At 43.9% G+C, this 15,374-nt stretch overlaps 1 protein-coding gene across 3 annotated transcripts in view; it reads left to right on the top strand.

Moving 5' to 3' along the window:
• The window catches only part of C1QTNF1 (C1q and TNF related 1), a 119,380-nt gene that overhangs the window by 46,486 nt on the left and 57,520 nt on the right, over positions 1–15,374 (top strand). For 2 of the 3 annotated variants that reach the window (XM_085617455.1, XM_085617458.1), the window contains exons 2-3: positions 3,613–3,825; positions 12,410–12,552. In XM_085617455.1, the coding sequence (XP_085473581.1) occupies positions 3,629–3,825; positions 12,410–12,552 (340 nt within the window). In that variant the 5' untranslated portion in view covers positions 3,613–3,628. Of the gene's footprint in view, positions 1–146; positions 1,029–3,612; positions 3,826–12,409; positions 12,553–15,374 lie in introns of those variants that run through there. The other variant, XM_085617457.1, reaches the window with a different exon arrangement.

Genomic DNA, 15,374 nt, shown 5'->3' with positions numbered 1-15,374 from the left:
ACAGTAAGGAGCAGGGCTGGGGAATTCCAGGAGACAGGCTGGCTGCCAGGTGGTGGGTAGAGAGATTACACCAGGATGGGTGGGAGGAGTACACCTTGACTCTTGAATAGACCTGTGCTCTGCCAGCACAAAGCCGGCGCCGCCCCCTGTGGAGCGGCTGATGTCTCTGCCCTGCTGCTGAAAGGGAAGCGCAGAGTCACCACAACAAAGTGCTCCAAAAACTGGACTGAGCCAGGCCCAGGCCCCCTGGCGCTAAAGAACAAAAGAATTGGTGTATAAAAGTAGGAGCCTGGCTCCTAAGAAATTAGATCCTGTTTGCGCCAAGAAGAAACTCTGCCTGAAGGAGAAGGACCTGGAGAAGCTGAAGGAGGAATACTGTCTCTCTGCCTGAGAGACTGGCCTGCAGTGGGTGCCTGTCTGCTGGAAGGAGAGGGAAAGCCTGAAGAAAAGGACTTTGATTCAACTTGTGCCTTTAAAACAATCTCCAAGGGCTTGCGTGTGAACTTGCCCCCTGACCTGCGCCCCAGGAACAGTGGGCGCTACCATCCTGAAAGAAGAGGAGAAGTGCCTTGAAGTGATTCAGCAAGCTGACCCCGGAGAACCTGTGCATCCCCTGATCTCGCTGAGCAACGCGACTTCTGCTGCTGGCGTGGCTGCAAACAACGTAAAGGCCTGACAGCCCGAGCACCGTGAACAGTTGCCCCCTCGAGCCGTAGCTCGCAAAGTAAGGTGGAGATCTCCGCGCCTGAGCGCCGAGTCCCTGTGACCCCTGCCGGGTTGTAGAGGCTTCTGCAAAGGACTAAAGTGCCCTGGTTCGCGTCTCCGGCCGAAGCTAACAGCGCGCGGCGCTGTGATCTCACCCCGAGGCTGCCCTCCTGCTTCTGACCCCCTTCGTGGCAACCTGCATCCTGCCCGAGCGCCCCACGAAGCTCCGCCGCCCCCTGGACACTGGGGACACCAGCGCGACGTGGGACACCCCTGGACTGGACCGCGAGGCCGCCACGAACCTTCCCCGTGAAATCTGCAAGGTATTGTGCCAGCGCGTGAAAAGTACGGCCCGTACTTGCCTTTGTACGAACCGTACCTGCCTTGTAACTACGGGTGCCTGGTTCGCACCGTACTGCCTGTGAAGTGCCTTGGTTCGTACCCGCCTTGTAAATACTTGTGCCTGGTTCGCACCGTACTGCCTGTGAAGTGCCTTGGTTCGTACCCGCCTTGTAAATACTTGTGCCTGGTTCGCACCGTACTGCCAGCTGAAATAATGGCGCTTTGAAAAGTGCTCCTTTTGGCTGAGTTCGAGCCGTAACAGCCTTGGTTCGACCCGTACTTACCCTGGGAACAGCAAGGTTCGAACCGTACCTACGTTTTAACCGTACTGCATTGAAAAGCATTACCGGTGCTCACTCGAGAAGAGTGAGACTCGGCAAGCGTACTCCGGCTCACGCGAGAAGCGTGGGAAACGGCAAGGCACTGTAAAAACCTTGCCAAAGGCACCCCAAAGGCGCTACGAAGTGCCCAGAAGACCTAAGAAACCTATTTTAAAGAGAACTGTGCCATTTTTACAACTGTGGACTGCCCGTAAAGCATTTTGAGAGTAACTGGATTATTTTACCAAGAGAACTGTATTTATGCAACCTGCCTGAAAGAAAACCTTTTATATAAAGAATTATATTTTGGACATAAATACAGCCTTGTGTCTTTGTGTGGTGGGGTGGTGATTATTGTGTGGGACAACTTGAACGCTTAACCTATATGCCCTCTGGAAATTTAGCCTGACTGCTCGCGCCACGTTACCTAGAGGGTGAGCAGGGGTTATTTTTAAAGAGGTGATCCTTTGCCCTGACTTAGATGAAAAGGGTCCCTGCTTGCCGCAAGTGCATACCTGCGCCAACCAGAGACCCCGGATTCTAACAGCTGCCATTTGCTTCCTCGGCTCTACTCTTACCTCCTGTAGGGTGTTATTGTAGGTGACCTCTGATTTGGGCCAGCTCCTCTGGAATATGGGCTGTGACTTCGGCTTCTTTAAGCTCCTAGTGCTAGTTGCCTTATTTTGAGACTGTCTCTTTGGGTTTTGTCTTGTTGGCCTTTTGGGTTCAGTCCTTTCTACTGCTTGTGTCTAGGCAGGCTTTTGGCAGGCTACTTTGATGGGAAATCTATGCCTGCCATACCTTCTTTGCGAGATCCTGATGGCATAATGTTGGGACAATGAAGAGATAAGGAGGCAATGTTTGATAACTTGGCAATAATACCATTACTATGATTCTACTTCCTTGCCCCAGTCCTTACAATGCATGCACTCTCCCTGTTCCCAGATTTGATGGTACTCTGTTGGGCACATTTGGTAGTCCACTATGGTGGTTTCTGGATGGAGGCCGTCCTTTATAGGTACACTTCGAGTGTGAGAAGTTTGATTTTTTTACTTTTAGGTAGGCAGTGGGGAGCCTGTCAATAGGGTGCGGACACACCTAATGAGGAAGGAGTGGGATGAGGAAGTAGAACAGGAATAATGGGAATTACCAGCAAGTAATCAAAGCACTATCAAAAGCTATTCTTACACCATTACTTTGAAGGGACATTTTCAAGAGAATCTTCTTGGTTATGAGGGTGCTCTTGCTCTAGAGGCAATAACATTCACGACCTAACTCAATCCCGACTGAATCTTTAAAAGTCATAGACTGCCTGGACATAATCATTCCTTCCATGCATGCCTTTCTCGTAAGTAACGGCTCTCTTCCTCTTCCCATTGTGACCAGACGTCCACATCAATTAAAAAATGGAAGTTGGTGCAATGTGAACCCATTGTTTATTTTTCTACAGAAGCGATGTGAATAGGCTCCACCTACTGTGACACTTAAAAAACACCTTTGCAGAGCATTGCCATTCTACAGGAAATGCCTGGTACCATGACAGGCCTCCTCTTCACACCTGTTAGACAGGTCTGCCCTTCTTCTCTGCCCGCCTTAGAGGCCTGGTAAAGATGGGCACACCTTCTTTGAGGCCCATCTTGAAATGGCTTAACCTGCTCTTAGCCACTGTTAAGAGACAAGTACCTTGCTTGTATATCCCTCGATTAGAGAAGGACTCACCTCGTCTTAGCTCAAGTTGAAGACAGACTTTCTCGTTCTTAGTCCCATTTAGAGATGGGCACGTCTGATTGTATCATGCTTTAGAGGCGGACATGACTGATTCTATCCACATTATTGATGGATGTGTCTGCTCGTATCCCCTGTAGAGACGGACATGCTAATATCCATGTTAGAGATGGACGTGCCCTCTAGTATAGGCTTTAGAGGTGGACTCTCCTGCTCTCAGCTACCATTAGATATGGACACTCCATCTTCCATCCCCATGAAGGACTCTCCTGCTCTTACACCTGTTAGAGAAGACCACCCTTGTCTCACCCACCCAACAGATGGAGAGTCTCCTGTCAGGCTCCACTGGAGATGTCTCTCCAAATCTTACCACCTGCGTACATTTAGGCTCTCATTCGCCTACACCAGTTGGAGACGGACTCTCCTCTCCCACCCACTGCTAATTAAATGACTCCTAGTGAAGACAAACCCTTCTCGCTTTCTTTCATTGTAAAGCAAGTCTCTACTTTTCTTCTCTTAGGCAAAGCTGTGCAAGGATGAATCAGTTGGCACGCGGGTCCCCCATCTTCATGTACCTGCTGCTCATGGAGCTGTTGTTCAATTGCAGTGTGTCAGCCCAGCGGAGCAGTCCCCGGCGGTCTCACGGGCATGCCCACAAGCCACAGCGTGATGTTCCTCGCAAGCAGCCTCCTGCACCCACGTCATCCACACAGCCCCAAAGCCAGACCTCCAGGTGAGACCCATGTACGAATTATTTAGTTGTCTTCTTTTAGATGGAAAACATAATAAAAACAATGATGTCTGGAACTGCTGGGCGAGGCGAGACCATGGGGAGGTATAGCACAGTTGCTGGAAGATTTATCCTTATATTTTCATTATTAGCTTTACTTAATGAAATTGTGCACTAAACATAAACATAGATGTGCAAATACTGACTAAATGAATTATGTAGTTGTCCCTCCTTACAGAGTGAGTGGGTAAGTACTTGCAGTACCCAGGTCACAGGCGTACATCATCATTAGAAGGCTCAGTGACAACTGGATGTGTGCTCCTGTTGATTCCCGTTAAGGGACAGTCTTGTACACAGCCTAGTGGGAGAGATATAACAGACAGATATCCCTGAACCCCACAAGGGTCCTGGGTGGATGCTCTCTCCAGTCCTGGCAGTCTGAAAGGCAATATCCTGTATGTGTGATTAGAAATCTCAGGCAGCACTTCTCCCTATTGGGTCTCTGAAAAAGGGTCATGAGGAAGGACACCAGGTGCATCCTTAGGCACAGTGACCATGGGTGACCTAGGCGAGTTGAAAGGACAAGAAGCAGAAGAGAAGACCGCGGCTGAGGTAGGTGCACTGGTTGATTCTCAGGACCAACTACAGTGGGAAGGAGAAGTGATTGGAAAGGCATTTTGGGGTGCTACAGTCTCCACAGTTGCATGATCTAACCCAGGCAGAGGGACGGGTGTAGCTCCACTGGATAAAGGGAGTGGATGCACTGTGTGTTTTGTGCAGGCAGTACGACATGGTGTATTATCGGATTTCAAAGAGACATAGGCTGTGTTGGATGGAAAAGGTAATCCAAATTCTTCTTCATTTTTATCTTTCAATCGAGCCCACCATCGCACGTTCACCAACGCCAGAATCAGATCTTCAACTGTAGAGTTAAAGACTTGATTCTAGAGTTAGAATCATCACTACATTCACGCGACTATTGCGTCACATGTGTAATACTTGTTAACATTACATTCCTCTCCCTCACTGTACCTCATGGGTCCTTTGTTCATATTGGAAGGGATGTTGTACGCATAACAACAACTCATGAATAGCACTCCAAGCCAACTCAGGAGACAGGTCATTTAAAGACTTTGGTACAATGCACAAAGCAAGGGTGAGAAGGAGCTAACATCAGCAGGAGAGCATTCTTACACCAGTCTCCTCCATCGACCAATCTCTTTTATGAGAAGGAAGCCTCTGGCCGTGTACACATTAGTCTTCATAATCCTGGAACTCTGGAGACCATGAGATTCACCTCAGGGAACTCAGAGGTCTTGACACCATGGAAGATGCATAATACAATACACCAGATATAACAAGTTTACAGGAGGAAAGTGTCAGGGGATCCTGATTGTGATGGAGAACAGATGTCGATCATGGAGGAGCCCCCCTTTTCTAATCAGAGAGGAACTGATATCACAAATGGTGGTCACAGATAATGGGGAGAGAGTCTGGTTGATCCCCGGGAATTTGTGCACATGCTCTCCTAGCTCCTTTTCTTCTTTCTAGGAACTGTGACCTTGGTGTCTCTTCTGTAGCTCCAGTCTACCCACACCACAGACATCAGTTTCTTTGTTCCTCAGTTATTCTCTAGCTGTTGCTGGGCAGCAGTAACACTGTTGCGAAGAGACACCACATACTTGTGAAAGATTAATTGAGTGTCACCCATTGTGTTGGGCAGCATCATAAAATCTTTGACATAGTTTCCGTTTGAGTGGGTGAGAAAAAGAAAATCTCCACACATCTTCAGATTTCCTTCAAATGTTTTACCTTAGTTGTTTATCTTCCCTTTTCTGTCATAAATGAGAGTCTCAGAAGGGATAGTGGATTGGTTTCTGATTAGGTAGGAAAATAGGTGGTGCCACCTTTGGCCTGTCCTGTGATCATGAAGTGGATGCCCCAGAGAAGAAGGAAACAAGAGAGTCTATAGGTTGCTCTGGACCAAAGACTGACAGAATGCAATTTCCAGGTCATGTCATGGGAACTCCAGGCACTTTGGGACACCCCTGTGTCCTATATACGACTGTGATCCCTGGACATAGTATGGATAATTTGTCTGTATACATTTTAAGGCCTTCTTTAAGAAAATCGGGTTTGCAAGTGTATGGAGATTGCTAGCTCCTGAGGTGGGCACCGATCCCGGACTGGCAGCAGACTAGGTACCTGGTAATAGTGAGTCTCCACATTATATGCCAAGAGAATCTGAATTCCATTAAAGACACATAGGCTAACAATATGCATTGTTCCTTTAATGCAACTCCACACAGCCACTTTGAAGTATTACCTCACAAAGAACACTGTTCCAAAACAAAATACTGCTGGCACATAATAGGCATGCACACAGTACAATCTGCCTCTTTGAAATGCGGTTCCAAATTGCTCCATCATGCACCATGAAGAATCCGAAAATAGCATGAGAACAACAGGATAAAGAAAAAACTTCATAAATAGCGAAGAAGCTTCATAGTAGATCAAAGGAGAGAAAAACATCCAACGTGCCAATCTTCCAGGTGATGGAAAATCCATGAAGAACCAATCTACTGGACATTATCTGAAATTAAAGAGGAATGTTAGTACATTCTCTACAGCCACCTGTGTAAAAGACAAAAAAAAAACTGTCACCATATGAACTTATTCAATAAACATAATATAAATTGTTAACTTTCTAAATCATTTTTTATATACTTTTATACTAATCTAAACACTCCAAGCCAACTCCAGGGATTGGAGGGTGAGATGATGTTAGCCTCTGTGTCTTTAATGAAATTCAAATTCTCTAGCATTTAATTAGGAGAATTGCTATTTCATTACAAGACAAGAAGCTACCGTTATGCATGTTGGTAGTTCTGAAAACCCACATCTGATGTGCTCAATCGGCTTACAATAATATTTAGCAAAAGTAGCAGAATTTGACCAATCGGCGGCCCTAAGGATGGCCTATAGTCTGCCACCCTTCTAGAAGGACTGACTAGCCATAGCAACCCTCATAGAGTGAACTCGAAACTTATTAAGGTCAATGCCCGCTAACTGCATAGTCCATTTAACCCATCTTGCTATTGCTGCAGAGATAACAGTTCTAAAGGGTTTTTACAAAGGAAATGAGAATTGATTACCACCATCTGGATGATGTTCACTCATTCTTGTGTCATACTCCTTCACCACATGCAATTTCTTGCATGAATCAAAATTGGGATAAAATATGGTAACAATCATAGTTTTAGTCCTTCTAATGATCTTAAAATTAATTCCAAAGGCATCATAACCTCTGTTACTTTTCTGTAATGCTTTAACATCCTCATGGGCATATTTAAGTAAGTGATATGGTAATTGCATTTATATTATGTGTAGGAAATCTGCCTGATCTGCACAGTCACCTTTTGCTGGCCTCTATATTTTTGATGGCTTTATAACTCTGTGTACTTTACTCCTGCTAACCAGAAATACAGCACTGGTGCTCCCACTTTAAACGAGGTAAAATTGGCTTATTCCTAATTGGCACATTTAACTTCTCTGTAAGTCCTTAGAGTATGTTGCTAAAAGTGCACCCAGGGCATGGAAGTAAAAAGTCACTTGTGGACTCCAGCACCTATTGTCTCATCTGACTATAGTGGCAGTACAAACAAGGCTTCAGGTCTACCCTGTGTAGCCTGACTACTGCACTGTAAACCCTGCAGTAAAACCTGTTACAATAACCCTGTTTGACAGATAAAAGCCTCTCTTTTAAATATTAGTAAGCCATCCGTGTAAGTCTTGCAACCCACAAGGAAGGGTGCATGGTGTTTAAAAGTAGGATATGTAGAAAATAATGTTATCTTGCCCCTACAGTGACAAGACTCAAAAAGCGATCTTCACTATGGCAAGCCTGGTTGTCAGATGTAGAAAACTAGAGTACAGATTAAAATAAAAAACACTGTATCTCAGGAATGGGACAGCTAGAAAAATAATTAAACCACTATTTTTAATAGTTATTAGAAATCCAATTTAATGGTGAAGTCGGAGTTTTAATAAATATTAAGGAAAAATAACTTTTAGAAAGTTACCCTTTACTTGCCTGAACTGTCAGGAGGCCAACTAGCATAAGCCCCTCCCAACTCTCAGCCTGTGCCCAGCCTTGAATAGGTGTGAAAGGCCTCCCAGGAGCAAATAATAGGCTGACTTGAATGGGCATCAATGACTCCTTTGAGATCAACAACATGAGCAGGATGGGGGGCTGGGGCATCCTTTTTGACACTACAGTGTCAAATTCTGATTGACATGTCTGTTGAGCTACATGTCACATGTTAGCACCCTTCCAATGGAGAAACAGGATGCCAAGAAAATTCTTGTGTATCCTTGGTCTGACTGCGAAAGGGCCCTATTTTGTCCTACCAGACTCGTGTCTCTGGGTATCTTGCGGGTACAGTGCTTGCTTCAAATTAGATTTTAGATGTGGGAGAACGCTGGTGATTTCCCTATGACACTCCCACACACACACACACACACCACCAGCCCTCAGAGCTGACATTTAGGGTCTGATTTAAAGTTCAACAGATGCATTATTACATCACAAATGTGGCACCCACTCCAGAACACGAAGATCAGAAGAGGGGACTCGACCTGCTATCTCTGACCTAGGAGGAGCCCTGGAGTGGACTCACTCCCTCTTGGACCCAGGAAAAAGAAGTGGACTAAATGGTTAGTTGGCTGACCTCCTATGCAGTTCCAGACTGGGGAATCAAAAGCAGAGCAGCCCTGGCAAAAATGCTCAACCAACCCCGCTCAGGCAGTGAGCCTGAAATCAGCCTATGTCCTGGTTTACCGCTACCAAGACTATCATTGGCATTTAGCACCTTTTGGCGCTATATCTGCTTAAAACTTTAAAATATCATACCTCCGGTTCCTTCTATTGGATTGCTATAATTTTAGTGTCATTATGTTTATTTAATGTGTCTCAGTTCAGTTCAATTACATTATTTCGACAACAAGTCATAAAGATTTGCTTACAACATGCCAATGATATTGGAGTGATACAATAAAGTGTGGGTCTTAATCCGAAGACTGGTAAAGACATAAAGATGTATAACAATAATGGGATGAATTCTGCCATTTCTACATTCGCTCTTAGCAAATCTTATGATCCGTACAATTTATGCATCAACCCAATAAAAGACAATAAAATAGATGACAAAAATATTTGGTTGGTAGCCTTAGATAAAGTGCGTACTCATGCAATAAAATTATTTTACAATTAAATACAATCAGTGATTGTTCACATTGGCTTCTTTTCTCCAATACCATCGAGTAATTTGCATTATAAAAAGCAGTTTTAAAATAGATGCAATGTGAAAATGATAAAACCATGGTAAATTGCATCAGTGTATAGAATTCATCAAATGCAATAAAACATGATAAAACCAAAATAAAAACATTGAAATACAGAGGTTTCAAAATACATCTTGTACAACCACAATTGCACCTTCTTTACAAGTTTGGAAAACTAAAACCTGAGTCATTTGCTTGAGGCTTCACTTTATATTCACCATCTGAACCCTGCCTCTAATACCCCACATTTGACCCAATAATTTTGCCACTGCACAAGCAAACAGTGGCCTGGTATTGGACAACAAGATCGTCAGTACGGTTCCATAATTGTGAGTTCCCAGTAGCTTGCAAATTGAAGTAAGCCAATTTTTCCTCTGCATTGCGCATTTTGGGCAGACAAACATTACATGGGCTAGGGTCTCTTGATGATTTTTACAGCCAGGGCAGCTAAGGTCTCCATTTCTCAAATTCATTTTGGGATTTGTTGTTTGACAATTCGATTTTATTATTATTTTGGGACAGCATAAATACTTTACACATTGTGCTACCAGGGGGTTGAGCTCAGGTTAATTTTTTGACTTTAAGGGTTCGCCTGACAAGAGTTGGGATTTCTCTAAATATGAATCCAATGTCTCATATTATACTTTTGCAGGGGCCAGATGTACGAAGCATTTTTGAGGTCGCAAACGTTCTCATTCAAAGAATGTGGCTGTTTGAAAGCACAGAAATGCTTTTTGAAATGTACAAAAGGCAAATTTCGATTCAGTAAGTTACTGAATCGCACTTTTTGTTTGCGATTCGATATTTTGAAGGAGCGTGTTTCGGGTGTCTCTTCCAAATACTGATTCACAGTGATATGTATTAATATTTTGCGACCGAATTCCAGTCGCAAACCATTACTATTTTACCCCCAATTCAAAGTTGATAGTAACCCATTTGCAAATAGATGAGGTCCCCATCGGACACCCCTCATCCCCCCTTGAGAATGTAAAAAACAGTGCACTGCCTTTTCTTTAAAAAATTATTTTAGATGCACCGTTTTTTTCTTTAAGGAAAATGGGATGCATTTCCAAGAAAAAAGGTTGCTTTATTTATAGGCAATCACAGGAATGGTGGTCTGCTGACCCCAAAAGGCCACCATCCCTGTGATGGCTATGATACAAATGCCTGTGCACACGTTATTGTAAAACGCAGAACTAGTACTGCGTGACTTAGATTCACGAAAAGTCAAGCAAAACACTACTATCAACACGCAAATAAGTGAAATAATAGCAGAACACTCCGGGTATCTCATGTCCTTTGAGTTTATTGGAGATCGATTGCCCAGTCAGGCCGGCCAATCGATCTCCAATAAACTCAAAGGACACGAGATACCCTGAGTGTTCTGCTATTATTTCACTTGTTTGCGTGTTTGATAGTAGTGTTTTGCTTGACTTTTCGTGAATCTAAGTCACGCAGTACTAGTTCTGCGTTTTACAATAACGCGTGCACAGGCATTTGTATCATAAACTTGTGGGCCTTGTGTCTGTTTGAGGGGTTTGGGGTTATCCCTTTGCCGGTAGCACCGTATGGCACAAATATCATCTATACACAGAAGCGCACACGAGTAGGCGCCATCGCATACCACATAAATCCAAACCCTTCCCCTGCATCCACCCATCCCTGTGATGGCTATCATTCCTAATGGGTCACAAACTGTAACCTACCTCATTAACATACATTAGATAGGTCGATTTGCGACTCACTAGGAATCACTAATTGAAACTCAACATGTTTCATACATTAGGATTAGCGATTTCCTAATTGTGAATTTGCAGAAAATCACGATTAGGAAATTACTATTCCTAATATTAGTACATCTGGTCCTAACTAGTTATTTACTGCATGTGGATCGAGTTGGAGAGATCCCAAGGGCCATGTGTAAAAAAAAGTAGGAATTGTGATTTGTAGGAAATCCCAAATTCCTGTGAAAGCTTATAAATATTAAATAGTGATTCCTAATGGGTCAAAAATAAACCTACCTCATGAATACAAATGAGGTAGGTCAGAGTTTGGGACCCATTAGAAATGGCATCCATCACAGGGATAATGGCCACCTGGGGTCAGCAGACCACCATGTCTGTGATTGCTTATACATAAAGCAGCCTTTTTGATTTTTAAATGCTGCCCATTAAAACGGAAAACGGGACGCATTTAAAAAATAGAAAAATAAACTTTTAAGTTTCGTTTTTTACAAGTGGACAGTGGTCCGTGGTACCAGTGCCTTCTCTTAAAAAATATTTTTGTTTACGTTCTCAAAGGGGAAGGGGTCACTTTGTACCCCTGCCTATTTTAGAATGGTTACCACTCGCTTTGAGTAGTTGATATAAAATGTCCACTAAACATTAATACATACCACTGCGATTCTGCAGTTGAAAGGCATGCCCTAAGCACACCCCATCCAAATACCGAATTGGTATGTATACACAATTCCAAATTGCAATTTGGTAACGTCACCGAATTGTAATTTGGGATTTATACACATTAGAATGCTTTTTTGCGTTCACCAAAGGGCCGATTCTACTTTGGTGACCGCCGAAAAGTTTTGTACATAAGACCCCAAGACCTATGAGAGTTGATGTACGTTTCTGAATGGGAAAATACAAGGCGGGGAAGAAGGCAGAAGGAATTCCGTGGCTGTAGAGGGTGGGCAGACTATGTGACTGACTTTGCACCAGCCCCTCCAGTCTTTCCCAAAGCCCCGCCTCTCCTGGACCATCATCATATCCCCTGCGGTCTTTGAGGTGTATAGCTGTGTATCGCTGGGCCCGTGCCAGTGTCTCAATAGGATGAGCCTGCTCGGACTCGCCCGGCCTGCTGCGCGTGCGGTTAGAGCCCGAACCTGGGCACGTCAGCAATCCTCACTGCAATTAACATACCACGTATGTCCCCGGTGCAATGTTTGACCTTCTGAGGCGGGTTCAGAGATTAAAAGCTTATGTGTACATGAATGGAGACACGGAATTAACACTAAACAACGCGCACAAACAGAAAGCTAGGAATGTTACCTTTGTTGGGTGTCGTTACTGACATCTATGCAGCGTTTATACTATAGCGCTTGGAGTTCGAGGTGCAAAACGTGGCAGCTAGCGCTATATAAGCTGCGTTAATATTATCGTTATTACTATTGTTACTGTCTTTCTTATCGCTGCGTTTATTATTGTTGGCATTGTCGTTGTTATTAATAGAGTTGTTGTTGTTGCAGAATGGACCAAGAGCCCGTCACGGAGACGCCAACACCAGGCTCTCTGCCTCCTCCTCATCCGCAGTGTGTGCGATGCTGCGACCCCCCGTTGCACACCGCCATGTACCAGGCAGTGCCCCAGATTAACATCACCATCCTCAAAGGTACGTCACTGTCCAGCACTCTTGGTCTGAGGAATGAAGGGGGGATTGCCGGCGGGGTGAAAATGGAGGCTAGACGGGCTACCAGGCTCGCACCTGGCGCGCGGGACTCCCGAAAGTGGCGGATGGAAGCAGCCTTGACTCGGCTGGCGGCTTCACCCAGCCTTAGATTCATTTTAACACTTCAGGAGGCAATATAAAGCAGCAATCAAGACTCTGAATCAAAAGAAAAGATTGTTTAGGAAAAAGGTAAGTAACACATATATATTTATTTCTAATTAATACTAATGACTGACCAACATAAGTATGGAAAGTTTATGTGGAGTTAGAATCCCTCATTCCTTACCTTGGAAACTAGAAAAAGTCCACCACTTTAATAGCTAATTTCGGGTCAGGAGTCACCACGGCAAGATCATCGGCATAAGCCATTATCTTGATTTCTACACCAAACTCACAGCCAGAATATCATGATTGATTTCTAGTTTTTAATAAAGGGATCAATATAGATAGCGAAGCGCAATGGAGAACAAGGACAGCCTTGCCTCGTCCCTCGTGATGTTCTAATTGGCTCTGTTAGTTTCCCATTTATCGAAATTCTGGCTGTGGGATTTAGGTTAAGAGCTTGAATAGCTTGGATTGCCTTGGATCCAAAACGCATCTGCCTCATAACACCCCAAAGATATTGCCAGGAGACCCGATCAAATGCTTTCTCAGCATCAAGTAAGATTAATGAGATCGGGTCTCCAGACACTTGAGCAGCGTCAAATAGGGTGATGGTCCACCAGATGTGTTCTACTGTGCTTTTTTAGGAATGAACCCATACTGCCATTTTGAAACAAGCGGCTCAATCCTAGAGGATAACCTAGATGCAAAATTTTTGGAATATACCTTGGAGTCGCAATTAATAAGAGCGATAGGCCTATATGAGCCCATCTCTACTGGTGGGTTATCCTTTTTTCGGAAAGATCACAATCTTCGCTGTAGACCACGATACGGGTGGGGAGGCCCCGTTAAAGATAGAAATTATCAGATCTGTAAAGAGATCTTTTATTTGAGGGGAAATTTTTTTATAAATCACAACTGGGATACAATCAACGCCAGCAGCTTTACCATCCGGCAGGCTTGCCAGTACTGTAGACATTTCTTTCCAAGTTGGAGAATTCTCCAACTAAATATGATCTTCCGCGCTAAATTGAGACAGTGATATATCGCTAAGATATTTGGAAATCTCCCCATCTCTCAGGTCCGAGGACCAAGTATTCTCTTCATTATAGAGGTTGTTGTAAAACTCTTGAAATGCCCTCTGATCCTTAACCGGGTCGTCAGTCATCTCACCAGTGGCAGTTTGAATCGAGAGTATTGCATTAATAGAAACCTGTTGTCTGGTCCTAATGGACAACTGGTGGCCCATGAGTTTGCTACACTCATATACTTTCTCGCAGGTCCAACACCCATTTTAAGGCCATTCTTTCCGCAAAAATAGACCCAATTTCAGCCTTAACAGCTACTACCTCCATCTGTGTAGCTTCAATTTCAGGCCCCAGCTGAACTGCCTGCATTCATTTCTCCTCTGCTTTTTTCATTTTATCCTGTAAGACCAAGACCTGTGACTTCTCTTTCTTATTTTTCCTGATGGAAAACCGCAGCGTCTCTCCACAGATACCTGCTTTTAGGGTGTCCCACACTACTGTTGTTGAGGCTGTCCCAATGTTAAACTCAAGGAACTCTTTAATCCAGCCTCGCATGTATGATCTATATCCTTCGTCATACAGCAGCGCTTTTTCAAAGCTCCAGTTCGAAGCATCTCCTCTAAAACCCAGCCCCTGGATGTTTAGTATGAGTGGATTATGATCCGACATAAATCACGGAGCAGTGTCAATAGAGCAATCACGCGTCAGAGAGGAAGTAATCAGAAAATAATCCAGCCTTGCAAGAGATAGATGAGGGGCTGAAAACTAGGTATAACCCTCTTTATTAGGTTTTAAGTTGGCCCATGCATCATCAAGTCCATGAGTATGCATTAAATTTAATATACTATATAACAAACCAGTGGATTGAGGGTCTAAGAGAACGTTTTAAGACCAAAGCATGGATATATTCTCCAAATATACTGTACAAAACAACAAAATATCCATGGGTCTGACAATACAGGGGTAATCTTCTGGCGTAGTTGGCACAAAGAAAGCTATAAGTGTAAAAAAGTGGAAATCCTTTTAAAAGGATGGAATCCCATCACTCACCGAGGTGACATGCTTTATCATCTGGAATCTCCACTTGGTTGCAACCTGGTGCGACCAAGGGCTACAACTCCCTCTCTAAGAGGGAGGAGCTCAGGGATGTTTTCAAATAAGGCAAATATAACTAAGATTTGCTATAGTCCAACAGATGTGAAAAAGTTTTAAAGTTTTAGTGAGTGTTGGGCCCAGTACAGGATGTGTAAAGAAGTGATGTGCTGGTTAAAATTGGTTGTCAATAGAAGAAAGACTTTACTCGTTGTCTATTGGTCACCAAATCTAAAAACAGTGCAAATGCAGTTTGAAAATTATAACTGCATAGATTGAAAAAAGGTCTACATGTTTCAGCCAATGCGATTATATGTATTCTTGGCCTTCCTCAGGTGCTATGATATAATGCTACTGCGTAAGTGAAAAACGTGAACAATAGGTTGAACCAATCACAACCTACTGACCTAGCGTCTAGGTTTCTCTGTGAATTATGGTGTATTGATGACACCTAGGAAAAAGGACAAAGTGACAACAATCATAATCCATTACTATTTGAGCCAACTAGCACATTCCTACGAGGGTTGAAAAAAATCCCCCGTG

This window comes from Triturus cristatus, chromosome 7 (genome assembly GCF_964204655.1).
Source record: "Triturus cristatus chromosome 7, aTriCri1.1, whole genome shotgun sequence".
Lineage (NCBI taxonomy): Eukaryota > Metazoa > Chordata > Amphibia > Caudata > Salamandridae > Triturus > Triturus cristatus.
Note: the sequence above shows the minus strand (reverse complement) of the source record. Positions and strands in the feature narration are given on the sequence as shown.